Genomic DNA, 14,787 nt, shown 5'->3' on the forward strand with positions numbered 1-14,787 from the left:
ATTCATCTGTTTAGGTGAAGCTGAAATATCTTATTGGTCTGTTTCGCCCATAAGATTTGTGAAGTGATTTGCCTAGGACCAAACCACCAGTATGTGTCAGAGGCTGGTCTTGAAAGGAGATGCTCTTGGTGCTAAGGTTGGTTCTATACATATTACACTACCTTTAATTTTCCATACAAATTGTAAATTAGCTCTATGTGCCAATTTTACTGTTTTTGTGCATTTTATTTTTTAGTTATTGTTATACATATATTTGATATTGTGTATGATTCACAATAAAACAAATAAGTAGGGCTAACAGAGAAAACAACAGAAAGATTCAACATCTGGTTCCCTGAGTTTTATTCTCAGCTGGGGTCAAACCATTTTTTGTTTCTTTGCCCAAGAGAGCAAATCTCCAAGAGAGAATTTGTTTCAGTCCAGACCTATAGTTTCATCCTAACAGTTAATTGCCTCACCTAATGTAAATCAATAACTGTTCCACAATCTGGTCCTAGAGATTTGCCTGGAGCACTAACAGGTTAAACTACTTAAACCTAGGTCACAAACATACTAGAAAACTAAAGCTGCCCTAACTCTAAGGACAATTCTCAATTCACTATGCCATACTGCCTCTCAACTAAGGAATACTAAGGAAATAACAGCAGTATTAATTTATCATACGTGAATAGAAACAAAAAAACAAACAAACAAAAAAATGTTTAAAGCCACCCACAAAGGATGAAGAATGATTTGCTCCGGTAAAGACTACTGAGGGTAGACAGGTGGCACATTGGACAAAGCACTGGCCCCAGAATCAGGAAGAATTCAAATCTGTCCTTAGATGCTTATAAACTGTGTGACCTTGGGCAAGTCACTTAAGCCCCATTGCCTCCCCTACCCCTCCCAAAAAATGAGTATTCAGGTGCCTCGGGTTCCAAAGAAAACTCCAAGAATTCAAAAATGTTTTAAGTACTGGTAGCAGCTTCAAGATTTGAAGAAGAAAACACTTAATTTGAATTTTTATTGTATTTGTTAAAAAATGTATCACTGATGTGAAAAAAGAATCAGGTATCAGGAAACCTGGATTTGACAAATCACAATTTATCTATGTCTTTTATTCCTCACCTGTAAAATGAAAGGAGTTGTAGTAGGTGAATTCTACAGCTATTCTAAATCTAAAATCTATAGTTAAGTTTATAGTTATGTCTTGTACCACTCTATAAAAAACAATAGTTGACATGTGATAAGGAATAGTTCAGAATGTATTAAGAGAAACAAAGAATTGTCCATAGCTGATAAAAACAAATATGAGGAGCCTCAAGGATCAAGGCAAATCTAGTCCCAACATCTGAGAAGTCTGAGTTTCTTAAGAAATAAACACAATTCTAAAGTGCTCCTACATTATCAATCAGAGGGCTTAGAAAGAGCTAATCAATGAGACAACAGGGTAATAAGGAAAATCAAAACTGAAACAGACACCACCCTTTTCTATATTTTAATTACCATTATTGCACCAATACACCTTATGCTTTATATACATATATATCTTTTTTTTTTTTCAGTTTTGCAGCAGTTCAAATACATAATATATTATCATCTTGGGGAATGCAAAGTAAGAACAAGTGAAGGAAAATGAGAAAAGAGAGTCCCAATGGTTAACCACTAGTGATTTTCCTATTTTCCTTTAGTGTTTTCATTTGAAACATAAAGGACCTTCCAGAGCTCAGCAAGTGCAGAATTACTTGATATATAGCAAGGGGGGAGGGGGGCGGAGACAAAAATAAAGATGGACCCACAAGTCCATGGGAAAGACAAGAAAAGATTTCAGGGACAGAGAAGACATGTATTTCCAGGTTAGACTCAAAGACTCTTCATTCAGAAAAAAAGAACAGCCTAATGGCCAAAAAAAAAAAAGGAAAAAAAAAAAAAAAACAGGAATGATACTTATTTATCACAATAAATCCTCCCTCATCATAATTAGCTACTTAATAGAAACAAATGAAAATGTCCTTTTCTAAGGAAAAGGAAATTCTCTTCACAGCATTGTAAGGAAGAAAGGGAAATGTTGTAAAAACAAAACAAAACAAAAAACCCTCAAACTTTGTTCTGATATTCCTCTAGGCAAAGTTTATCAGAACCTTCCCTTTTCAAAACTTGTCAAACCTCTGTACTGTGGTTCTCCTGAGCTTTCTTTATAAATGGCAGATACAGGCACAGCAGCAGTCCCCACTTGAAGATCTGAATACAGGAGAAGGATTTCTCGGTTAAAAGGGCCAAGCTTTATGGGAAATAGGCAGAGAAGACATACCTGGTCCAACAAAACAATTCAGGTCAGACACTGTACACCAAGGAAGGATGGGCACGTTACACCATCACCTGCAAGAGCACTCTGTACTTCCCCTATGCACACATCTGACTCTCACTCTAAATCACACAAAAGGGGGAAAAAAAAAAAAAAAAAAAAAAAGATCTTGCATCAAATGACTAGATGGAGCTCCAGGAAACAGGCAGCTTGGGACAAAAGCCAGCCAAAACTCTTACCCTGGTCAGAGATATTGCCCCAGTGAAAAAACACAAGGTGATGGAGCAAATGGCACCAACACAACCCTCTTCTCAAAGGGAAAGACGTGTAAACATAGAAGAGGGCAATGGAGCTGCTCCCAGCACTGTCATTTCCCAACTGAGATCAGTAAGAGGAGAACATGGCAGGAAGTGGGGAGCAAGAGCTTCGCTCATCTTATCTACACAGCTTTCCACCCATCTCTCACCACTCATTTTGTAAACAGGCAGGCCTGGAAGTCATCTCCAACAACTCTTATCCCAATGTGAAGTTCTGGGATAAAGGAGAAAGTGATGGGGTCAGTGTCTTCTTACCTCCCAGCATCTATTCCCATAGAATTAAGTACCTTCAATTGAATAAACCAAATGGAGCTGCAAGGAGGTTTGCACCTACCTACTGTGTTACTTGAGAGAAAAGGTGTCCAAGGTTACCCTGCCCCAATGCCACCCAAAGAGGGCCATGATGACCTGGGAGAAGGGTAAGGAACTAAAAAAGGAGCTGAGCAACTGTAAGTATAATTCCCCTCGAAACGGAGATTCTGTCCCGACAAGCATTCTCTGCTCACTCAAAAGTGGGCTCAAACCCACCTCTCAGCCTTGTTGGGCAGCAGGAGATGCTCCCTAGGCTGCACAGCATGTGATCAACAGTAGGGAGGTACATAAACCAGCTCTTGATTGAAATAAGAAAGCTTTTTAAAAGACTGTCCAGGAATTTCAGTTCTGGAGAAGGTAGAGTTTTCCAATTTCCCCCCTCAAATTGGTGCCCTTGTATTCTCTTGGTCTTCAAGTTTAGCCCTGCTGCTCAGAATTGGACCCAGTTGGACGACTGTGGTGCCTGGTTTGGAACAGAGCTGCATTCCAGGAGACAAGAGAAAGAAAGCCAGGAAAGCAACATTAATAAAAAAAGCTATCCAATTACATTCAGTAATTTTCAACTTAGTGCTCCATGTAAATCTAATGAATCAATACAATGAAAGGTTCTATGGAAAAAACTATACTCATACCTTACACCCAGATTCCTTGATCCATTATGTATAAAACATCCTCATGATACTCTCTAATTCTGTCAAGGCTCATCTTTTCCAAAAGCATCAAACCTGAGGGCAGCCAAGCCAACCATGTTTCCCTGCTTAGGGCTTTCATATGATCAAAATTTCTACTTAGTCCTTAGCCCCTCTTTATGAGTAAACTTCTTCCCCCTGACCATTACCTGGACGCAGTACTGAAGTCTCCCCATAGATCAGTCACAGCAGAAGCAGGAGCAGGAGCAGAAACAGGAGCAGGTGCTGGTGTATTTGAAACAGGAACAGGAGAATCAAAGTCTAACAGGATATCTGAGCATATAACAGAAGGAAGAGGAAAAAGCAAAAAACCGTTATTAAAGCTGAAAAGAAATGGAAGAAATTATCTAGTCTGTTTCAATGTCCTCAAAAAATCCAAATACCCAAACCATCCTTTTTCTCCCCTGGTCTCCTATAGAGGGGGAAAACAAAAAAGGGGAATCATCCTACATATTTCATTAATAACAAAAATTTAATCTTATTTGGCACATCAACAATTTTTAAAGCACATGCATCACAATAGCCCTAAGAGATAAGCAGGGTAAGTATCATTAAATGAAGAAGCCAAAGTTCAGAAAAGATACAGTGGAAACAAAGTGACAGAACTAAGGTCTCTTTTTGCAAAATACCCTTACCATGTAGCCAAACTAAGCAAAAGATTGGTCTAAAAAATTGTTAGGATTCTTGGATTGTTAACTCCCAATATGAAGATTTTAAGAAATTTACTATTCCTTATTTTGGCATCCTCATTTAAAGAAATTGAGCAGGGAAGAAGGGAAAGAAAAGATCCCTTGTCTCTACCCATTTTCTAAGAGGGCCATGAGAAAGAATGAGAATATCCACAAAACAACATGTTTAATCTAAGCCCCCAAATTATGAAATAAAATTATAATAGAACAAACACTAAAGTCTCCTAGAACAAAACGGAAACCTATCCTTTTACTATCACCTTTTCAATGCCAATGAACCTACTGGGTACCATGTTCCTAAACCCATCCTTTCTTCGGTGGAAATGACCTGGAAATTTAAGTTCCTTTAGATCAGACAGAAAAGTCCACACATCTAACTCTCAAAGCAGATTAGTATGACTCAGAAAAAAACAAAAGAAGTGAAAGGTAAAGAGGAATTTACCTGCATCATTGCCACCTTGGCTGGACTTCTGGATGGGAGGTGGAGTGACATGATTCGCAATGGGTACTGAAGATGAAGGAGGGGGAATAGTCACTTTGCCCCCAGGTGGAGGTGGCAGTAGGCTCAGGCCCCCAGCCCCTGTAGGTCGGGGTTTAGATGTTCCTGCTTTCTTTGTGGTAATATTCTAAAAGAGACAGATTTGCACAAATAGATGGAAACACAGGAAGGAAAAACAATGATAGGGTTGGGTAAAAAGAATACACACAAACTTACCCCAATACTCAATTTGATTGTTTGTCCTTCCTTAAAACCTAGATCCAACTTGGGACGAGTGTCCATTTCCTGAGATTCTTTGGTGATCTCAGATTCCTGCTTTACCCATCTTCAAGGGAAGGAGAAAGTGGCTAAAGGGATGACAATCGATAACTTCCCACCCACACTATACAAACAACTGTAATAGGGCCTGTTCTTTCTCATCAGAATTACAAATCAAATCCTACAAGGACAAGAATATAAACCCCAAATTTTATATAAGCATTCCAAACCCAGATTTACAGAAATAGGGATTGAAATTTAGAAACGGATAAACAGGCAGGAAGGAAAAAAGGAGGACTGTAGATTCACAATAAGTGGGGTAATTAATATAAAGAAATCAAGGCAATAGAAGAAAAAGAAAAACAGAAGACTAGTCTCCCTGATTTAAGAGGCAGGTCACACTCACTTGAAGTGATCTTGCAGAGAAACGTTGAAGTCAAAGGCATCACCCCGATCTGTGAAGCCGATACCAATGAAAGCACTACGTCCTGTGGGAAGGAGGGGAACGCTCAGGGCAGAAGTTGTCCTTAGGAGAGCCCCTGCTACACACAAGGCAGTTAACCAACTGCTCAGTCTTTCCACTACTCACTGCTATGCTCATGCTGGCTGCCGATGCAAGGACCACATCCCTGGTTCAGATTTCGGTACTAATAAGTACTTGAAGCTACTCCACTAAAGCTCTACTCAAATGCCACATCATAGCATGGAGATGACCTGATTAAAAAAAGTTCTGAGTACCAGCTGGCAGGTTGACTACATATCTATTGTCCAATGAGCAACTGCTTAAGACTCATTATCAGGTGTGCAGCATGCTGATCAATTATTCACTTATAGTAGCTCTTGAAGAATATCCCTAAGTCACAGCAAGTTGTAATTAGCACTAGTCAAGGGAGTACCCACACTAATTAAATTATTGATTATTTATCTAGTGAAGGCAGTCTTACACTAGAAAAGGTATTTCAGCAGGACAAGTAACTCTGTACTCTCTGAATATGCAACAGATTCCCTTATGTGAACTAAGAAATTAAGCTAAGTGTCCATCTATCACAGTCCTGAGCACAGGAAGAGAATTCCCTTATATATGAATTCTTAAAAAGAGCAAGATAACAAAATAAATTTCTCATCTTTCCTCAATAAACTTTTATCAGCCTAATTCACATTCACTGATATTACTTCTCCCATCTCCTTGTCATATGTACCTTCAATCTAATAATCCTTCTCACTCTACTAAAAGTGTTACAGGAAATACATTCAGAGATGCCCACAAATAACAAGTAAAGAAAAGGAGTTACAAGAATTGTTCATTTTTGGTAGATATTCTGATTGGTTGATTTAAGCTTACTTATGAAATTCATCTTCATCACTCTGCTAGTTTCTCTGACTTGTCAAAATTCCCCTACCCACCCACAGTATCTCTAATGAGTTAGTAGGGAGGCAGGAAAGTTTGGGTGAGACAGACACAAAGGTAGCTGAACCAAGACTGAAATTAATAACTGGTTCTCCCTTAGTCCCAATCAAATTCCAATGTTGGCTTACCAGTGCCATCTTGAATCCGGATCACAAAATATCGGCTAGAATCTGTCACTGTCTCCACAGCAATGCCAGGATATTGGTCGACTGGTGCCTGAGCAAACAGCTCCCCTAAAGGATGAAAAAAGGAGGGAGAAGGAAGAAGTGTCTTTTGAGCAGAAGTCTATTATTCATATTTAAGATTGCTCACCATATAGATTGCTTCCCTGAGTCTGACACCTAAAGATGCAATTCTGTTAAAAGGACCTACTCACTACATTACCTGATACTTTGTCTTCAAGTTTGATGTAGGCAATCTTCCCTTTGGAAGTGATTCGGAGACGACCAGTCCAATCAGGCTGATCTAGTTTCCAGTCAGATGCCCTGAGGGGGAAAAAACAAAACAAAACAGGGAACTTCAGGACCATAGCAATGCTCTTTTATATCTGACATTTCAATTCCACTCCTCAATACCAGATTCCAAACAGCTGTATCCCTCTCCATTCTGCCAACCAACAACAATTACTTTACATAAGTAAGCAAAATAGAAGAGTGGCAAACTTGGAATAAGAAAGGCTTGGGCTCTATTACAATCAGAGATACTTATTAACTATGTGACTGAGCTCACTATAAAATAGGGTATTAATAGCATTTAACCACATGAGACTGATTAGGTAATATATTAAAGCCCTTTGAAAACCTGAAAGTACTACTGAAATATTTGCTGTTGAGTATTACAATTACTCCAAAGACAAACTTGTTTCTAGAAAGCAGAATGTGTAAATGTAGAAGGCACAGAACTATCAAATAAGATTTGAAAGAATTCTTAGAAATTCCTTATTCCAACCTCCTCATTTTACAGATGAGGAAACTGAAGAAAGACCAAAGGAAGTGATTTGTGGCAGGGCATATGGCATTTGAATCAAGTCCTTATACTTCTGCCATTTTACACTGTCTTCCCAAAATAATTTCATCAATTTAAAAACTTTTTTGAATACCTTAATAATAACAATCCCTATAAAGTGCTTTATGTATTACAGAGCTTTTTTCCCCACAATCACCCTGGAAGTTGAAGAGTGACATAATTATGGCACTCACAAAGAAACAGAGGCTGATTTGCCCAAGATTACAAATCTAGTAGAACTCAGAAACAAGGCTCATGCTATGGAGCATAACTCTATACAACTCTATACAAAATGTAAGTTATTTGTAATATTTAATAAATTGATTTTTAATTTTTTTTAATTTAATTACTACTTTTTGTTTTGTTTTTGTTTTGCTTTTTATAGATGTAGTGGGAGGAAGGGATCAAGGTTGTTAGGAATTTAAACACAACAGTTGGAGAATAGGTGATAATGGAGTCAGGTAAAAACATGATGTCTGAAGAGAAGCAAAATAAACAAAAAGTTGATTAGAAAAATTAAAAGGGAAAACAAAATAAGACCAAAAAAATTACCAAACATTAGAACCCGTAAACAATCTCCCACTCTGTCCATTTATGTAAAATTTAAATGCTTAATAAAACAATTTATTAGATTTTCTAAAACATGGTCTTAACATATAGGTGCTACATAAATCTCAGCTATTGTACCAGCTTACAATTATTCATTTAAGTCAACAAATATTAAGTACCTCCTTTGGGAAAGGCAATATGCTACAGATAAAAGATTTTATGTCCCTCCCCAAGGACCTTAAATTTTATAAACACACAAATACAAGTCAGGGTATAAATGGATCAAATAAAAGTCCAAGATTTTCTAGGAATATCTGAAGAAAGACTGAAGAAGAAAATACTAACAGTTATGAAAAGGAAGACTCTAAGGACAAAGCAACACCAAGCACAGTGCCCTGAACCTAGTAGGTTCTTAATGTTTACTGAAATTAAATTCAAAATTCTGAAAGATGAGGGGAAGGGGAGCAAGAAATTCCAGGTATAAGAGCTTTCACAATTTACTGGACATGACACAATGCAAGTCAAATTTGGGAAATAGTCCAGTTAGGTTGGAATAAAGTGCATAAGAGGAAGTTGTTCTTATTGCTCTGTCTTATCCAAATCTTCCTGATTCCATTGGGGCTTTTCTTGGCAAAAATACTGGAATGGTTATGGTTGGGCCCCTGGGCTCTCCAGAAGCCTTCGAAGTGCAAAGGCTACTCTGGGAGGTGCTAATGCTGGTGTATCAGTTCAATATGGAATAGGAAGAGACTGTTACTTCTGGCAAGGAAGATAATAGCCCCTCATTCTTTCCCTCCCAAGAACAGGTCTGGAAACAGCCTCCAGGTTTCTTCTCTAGAGCTTCCTCCTCTAATTCCACCTTTGGACTATTCCAGTAAAAGACTGAGCTGCCTATCTCATCCTCATCAATTTCTCTACTGACCTCTTTCAAGAGAAAAAAGAAAGATGAAGAGAAAAGGGCATCCTGAAAGCTGTGTAGGAAAATGGGGTGGTCAATAATGTCAACTACAAAGAGATCATGAAGAGTGAGGGCTAAGGAAAAATCATGAAATTTAGTGGCTGATAATTTTTTAATATTTTCGGCTCATTTCAGAACATTCACTGGAATCAAAGCCAAAATGTACATGATGAGTAATCTGGCAAATTAATAGAGATAATGAAATGAAGAGACCTACAGAAAGACACTTTAAGGGATAACAAAAGTTTAAGGTTTTTAAAAAAATAAAAATAAAAAAAAGTTAAATCTGAGCAGGTTTGAAGGCATCAGGGAGAGTACCAGGCAACAGAGAAACTAAGGATGAGGGAAAGGGAAGAATGATTCCTAGAGGATGCTCTTAGAGGACACAGGATACAGTCAACAAGTAAAGTTAACCTTAGCAAAAAGGTGACTTCATCCTCTGAGACTGCACCAAAGGAGGAGAGTTTGAATACTGAGTTTTGGAGCAAGAAAGAGAGAAACTTCCAAGGTCCATTTTTCTGTTAGGGAAACAAGGTCATCTGCTGAGAAAGGGGGACCGGGGGGGGGGGGGGGGAGAGAGGGTGTAGCATTAGTGTCTTAAAGAGAAAGGAAATGGACTGAGAAACAGCCAATGTGGGGTCTCTTAATATGGAGACTGATGTGTGACGGAGAGGGACCATTTCAGCTTAGATAACATTGTGGATCCATCTGACAGAGTTGACTAACTTCCTCTAGCAGTGAATGTCAGCAGAAGAACAGAGAAAGTGGCCAGATGGTTGGATGACGGAGCTTTGGAGACTTGGCAGGATGTGAATGGTGAAAAAACAAGGAGGCACAAGAGTCAAGGTTGAAGCCCATTACTGATCTGGATGTCCATAGGATCCAATGCTATGAACAGAAGAAAAGCTAGAACAGGAATAACTGATGAGAGAACAAAGAGAAACAGAGATCGTAACAAAAACCAAAACATAGATTTAAGAGGAATGAGGTAGAAATGTGGAAGTAAAGGAGATTGTGATCAGAAAAGGTAATTTCAGAGTTTAAGCTGACAAAGGTAATATTACAAAATAGTTTCGGATGAGATATGGGCAGGGGCAAATAGGGAAAAGGGGAAGTATTCAAAGGTGAATCGGGATATGACACCATTGGGGAGCTGAGATAAAAAGGAGATTTTAGTCATTCAGTGTGTTTAATGGAAAATCACTGTGAATAATGGAATCCTAAGGACAAGGGAAGAGTTTGGAGTACAAAATCAATCAATCAGCAAGTATCTATTAAACATTTATGTGCTAGAAAATCTTACTTTCTTCCAATAAAAGCGCTAATATCTGGAATTTCTTGCTTCCCTCCCCCCTCATCTTTCAAAATTTAGAATTTAATTTCAGCAAACATTTATTAAGTGCCTATTAGGTTTAGGGCAATGTTCTAGGTGCTGCTTTGTCCTTAGAGTCTTCCTTTTCAGAACCGTTAGTATTTTCTTCCTCAATCTTTCTTCAGATATTCCCTATTCAGAATGCCTGGAAGGATGAATATAAAAGAATAATGTCTATCAGCTCACATATATCAATCACATTATTCATTTTAAGTTTTCTCTACTGCTATTCTTCTTTTCATCCTCTTCAAGAGTAGGAAAGCCCATCAAGCCCATTCAGTGATGGCCTAATCAGTAAGATGCTACTAACGTCTAGTAAGGTTAAGTTGTTATCAATCAAATAAAAAAAAGTTTTCCTACTGGTTAAAACAAGTTGGAAAATTACTCAAATTCTTCTTATGCAGATTATAAATATATATGTGTGTGTGTATGTATATACATACACACACACACATATATATATATGTATGTATATATATGTGTGTATATATGTGTGTGTGTATATATATATATATATATAGACTTGTCAAAACTCCTATCTCCTTTGACATCCTAGAGCAAAATCATACTCTTAAAGTAAAATGGGTCCAGGAAAATCCCTCCTGTAATAGGGGAAAACTATACTTGGGAAAAGATTAAATAAAAAAGTAAATGCAGAAAAGTTAAATAAAGAGAAAAGTGACTAATGACAAAACCCCTCCAGTGTAATGAAATGGTTCTTATAAGCTGAAAGCTGCAAGAACATAGAGTCATGATAAGACAGCAGCACAATGAGAGGTAAGGATGAGAAGACAGTCAGTATTAAAGAACACTTTCAAGTGCTGCTGGGAAAAGCTATGTGGTTAACACAGGGAAAGAAGATAAAGAATGCAAATGAGTCAAGATGACTGTCAAGGTAGGAGAAAATATAATACCTCGTTATCTCTATAAAATCTTTAACCATGCCTAGGTAGCACATCTACTCTTATGATTTACATTCTTCTATCAACAGAAACCATTTAGATGCCTATTCATGTTAACGTTAGATGCTTACATCTATAAATAATTTAAAGAGGGCAGAATCACTTTCTGTCAGTTCTATATGAATCTCCCTAGATCTCATCCAAGATGATGGATAACGTGGTAGAGTGAAAACAGAATGACAAAAGCTGGCTTTGGTTTTAGGCTTTGACTCTTACTGGCTGTGTGACCATAAACAACCTTTCTGACCCTCAGTTTTCTCATGTATAAACTATGGATAATAATACTTACACAACCAACTTCACAGCCTGACTATGGGGGGGGGGGGAGCCTTATAAACCTGAGTAGTAATTATCCTAATTGGGGAGCAGGGGAAGTAAACAGAGACAACAGCCTGACAAAAACAGAAAAAGTTGTCCTGGGAAATGGCAGGGAAGGAAGGCCGATGGTAATTTTTCATCAGAAAAAAAGAACAGCCAGGGTTTTTGCCTCATAGAAAGAGAAAATTGATAATGAAAGAAGAAACCAAGCAAAAGAGAAAAGAGCATCTTTTTATGACCGGTGGAACAATAATAATAATTTTGATAGTGATTGCTGGATTCAGAAGACTAATGGCAAAGTATGGGGGCTAGATAAGGATAATTAGGAAATGAGTGAAAACACAAGAAAATGGGAAGAAAAAAGGAAAAAAGTAATCTGAAGGAAGTATGGAAGACTATGGGGATACTAAAGAAGGGGATTGGGGAGTATAGTATAACAGGCTCACTCTGAGTAGATTTCATTTTAATATTTGTTTTCCCAGAGACTAGGGAAGAGTGGGGCACATATTAAGTACTGAACAAATACTTGTTGATTTATTGAAAGCACTAGAGTTGGGGGCAGCTAGATGGCGCAGTGGATAGAGCACCAGCCCTGAATTCAGGAGGACCCGAATTCAAATCTGGTCTCAGACACTTAACACTTCCTAGCTGTGTGACCCTGGGCAAGTCACTTAAGCCCAGCCTCAGGGGGGAAAAAAAAAAAAAGCACTAGAGTTAATTAGGAGAGTTAACAGACTGAATGCAACAGTACAGAAAAATAAAAAAATAAAAAAAAATACCCAGATGGGATGGGATGCCAATATTTCAGGGGGAGGGCTGTTTTAACCAGAGAATCTGTCATTAGGATTCTGGTGCTTGATAAAATGCTTGTTGATTGACTAAGGAACCAATCAGAAAGGGACAATTCAAAGGTGAGCTGGTGAGTGACCATGATTTTCCTGCTGGGGTGAGGGGACAAAGGTGAAAGGTGGCAATGACTGTGAGACGATCCAGAGTTGGGGGGAGGGGAGGAAGAGGGGGAAATAGTTCCCAATAGCAATCTGCAGGTGGAAGGATGAATCCAAAAGTGGGCTGGGGGAGGGGGTGTCCAGAGATAGAATGGAAAATGGCAGGGGTTGGTGTCCCGCAAGAACTGGCGAAAATGATATCAGCTAAGAAAGGGCATTTATATAGTGTTTTAAGTTTGCAGAGTCCTTCACACGGGTTATCAAGATGCAGGCTACCTCATTTGTGACAACGCAAGAATGAGGTACGAATGGTGACAGGTGACAGGTGTCTGTCTCTACCACGGGGTCACAATTCACAGTCCGGTGCTTCTTGGGGATAACTAGAGATAGAATGAGGACGGTTTAAAGGGGGAGGGGAGATCGTGTGGGGGAGGGGTTCAGAGGCGAGATGGGAAATGGCAAGGGGGCGGGAGGTGGGGGGAGGGGGGAGAAGGGAGGTGTCCAAAGGTGAGTCGGGATATGACAATGCAGGTGGAATCTGGAGATGGGAAAGAGGAGGGGAGACGGCAATGTCCAGGGCTGGGGACGTCCAGGGGAGGTCAAGGAGCCGGCCCCGATCGCGATGGGGTCGGGAAGAGGCAGCAGGGAAGGGGGCAGTCCTCCGGGAGAGCGCGGTGCAGGAAAGGGGACGGAAAAATGACAAGTCGCAGTAAGGGACGTCAGACGCGGGCGAGGGCTGCACTACCTGTATCCGCGGTTGGAGGTACGCGGCGGGATGCGGTAGACGCTGATCTCGGGCTTCACGCACAGGATGGACTCGTACTCCGCCTCGGCCGCCATCTTGGATCCACTCTTTGGGAGAAGGGAGTACACGGACCGGAGCGGGGGCGGGAGCAGGGGGAGGAGAGAGGGACAGGGAGTGATGTCACCCTAGACGTCCAGCGGCGCCACTTCCGTGCCGCGACGCCAGGGAGTCCTAAGAGTACCCATCAGACATTTCGAGGTCGCAAAGCAGCGCCGCCATAATGAAGCCTGGAACCGGTTAAGGCTGCCCATTCTCAGCGGCCATCTTAAACACTGGCAAATCCTCCTTTCCGATTCGCCGGAGGCATCCATGGCAACGGCGCTCCGCCTTGCTTTTTGGCAGAGGAGCCGCACTCCTCTGCCGAAAAAGCCATCTTGGAAACTGGCAACGCTCCGCGCCAAAGCAATAAATTCTGAATTTTGGCCCGCGTTGCGGCAAAGTTGTGTACTCCACAGGGCCGTCTGAGCTGGGGGAATTGCCTGAAAGATCCTTCATTAATAATCATCATAACCACGGCCTTTAGAGCGCTTTTTGAAAAGCGATTTTCACCAAGATAACCGCAGGAACCATCAGAACTAGGGACCAGCCAACAGGTGTCCTTAGATGGATGAAATTCATGGCCCCATCTCTCACTCCTTGGGGGTTAACTCCCTTTAGTTTCTTGCCATAAAGAAGGAAACACGTTATCATGCACCTTTTATAAAACATTCTCGTTGAATCCTCACTACAGCACTGGGATATATACTGCTTTTAGTGTCCCCATTTTACAGATGAGGAAGGAAAGGTAAAGGTTAATTAACTTGCACACGCTCCAGTGTCGAATTTGAACTCAAGCCTTCCAGGCCCCATGCCCTTCTTCCTTCCATAGCTTTAATTACTCAAGTGACATTCGGTCCCCCTCTCCCCAGAAAACAAGTGATTTCTGCACCGAGGAATTGTTTCCTAATCTTTCAACAGACAAGCGTTCTACTGGATTATCTCTAAACTTCCCTAATATAATAAGGACAATGGGGGAAACAACATGCAAGCAAGTTACATACAGGAAATACTTAACACAAATACACTGGGGAAGGCTTCCGATAGCAGATGAGATTTTAGTTGGGCCTAAAGGAGTGCAGGAGGGAGACAGTTCCGGCCAGAAAGGAGGGAAGAGCACTCCAGGGAAGGAAGAGAAATGTCTAGAAAGGGGCTTTGATGGAGGCACTGGTTTAAAAAATAGAAACTACCCCTGGGATTTCACTGGCAAAGGGGAATCCCTCATGAAGAAAAGTTCCTTACCAATTCAGAATTGCTGGAATTTACTATGCGGCCTTAGAGCAAAGTTTCTTAAACCCCCATATGGGGTCATGTAACTGAATATGGAGGTCAACATAAAAGATTTCTGGATGCCATGACCAAGTGAATTCAAAATCAGA

General features: G+C 40.0%; 1 protein-coding gene across 1 annotated transcript; it reads right to left on the reverse strand.

The window, feature by feature from the left end:
- Positions 1-1,460: 1,460 nt before the first annotated feature.
- On the reverse strand, positions 1,461-13,531 carry NECAP1 (NECAP endocytosis associated 1). The gene is made up of 8 exons (XM_074266705.1): positions 13,313-13,531; positions 6,841-6,941; positions 6,585-6,689; positions 5,455-5,536; positions 5,007-5,115; positions 4,734-4,917; positions 3,752-3,875; positions 1,461-3,392 (listed from the first exon to the last, which is right to left on the reverse strand). Exons 1-8 carry the CDS (start codon positions 13,405-13,407, stop codon positions 3,344-3,346), a joined length of 849 nt encoding a protein of 282 aa, XP_074122806.1. The 5' UTR covers positions 13,408-13,531; the 3' UTR covers positions 1,461-3,343.
- Between the last annotated feature and the right edge of the window lie 1,256 nt (positions 13,532-14,787).

Source organism: Sminthopsis crassicaudata, chromosome 5 (assembly GCF_048593235.1).
Source record: "Sminthopsis crassicaudata isolate SCR6 chromosome 5, ASM4859323v1, whole genome shotgun sequence".
NCBI lineage: Eukaryota > Metazoa > Chordata > Mammalia > Dasyuromorphia > Dasyuridae > Sminthopsis > Sminthopsis crassicaudata.

What these genes read in the sequence shown, in the direction of transcription:
- NECAP1 (XM_074266705.1), bottom strand. Translation starts at nt 13,407, where the DNA reads ATGGCGGCCGAGGCGGAGTACGAGTCCATCCTGTGCGTGAAGCCCGAG. An exon ending in TCTCTGCAAGATCACTTCAA is followed by an intron (nt 5,116 to 5,454) that starts GTGAGTGTGACC and finishes CTTCCCTTGAAG; the next exon opens with ATGGGTAAAGCAGGAATCTG. An exon ending in CCAAGGTGGCAATGATGCAG is followed by an intron (nt 3,876 to 4,733) that starts GTAAATTCCTCT and finishes TTATATGCTCAG; the next exon opens with ATATCCTGTTAGACTTTGAT.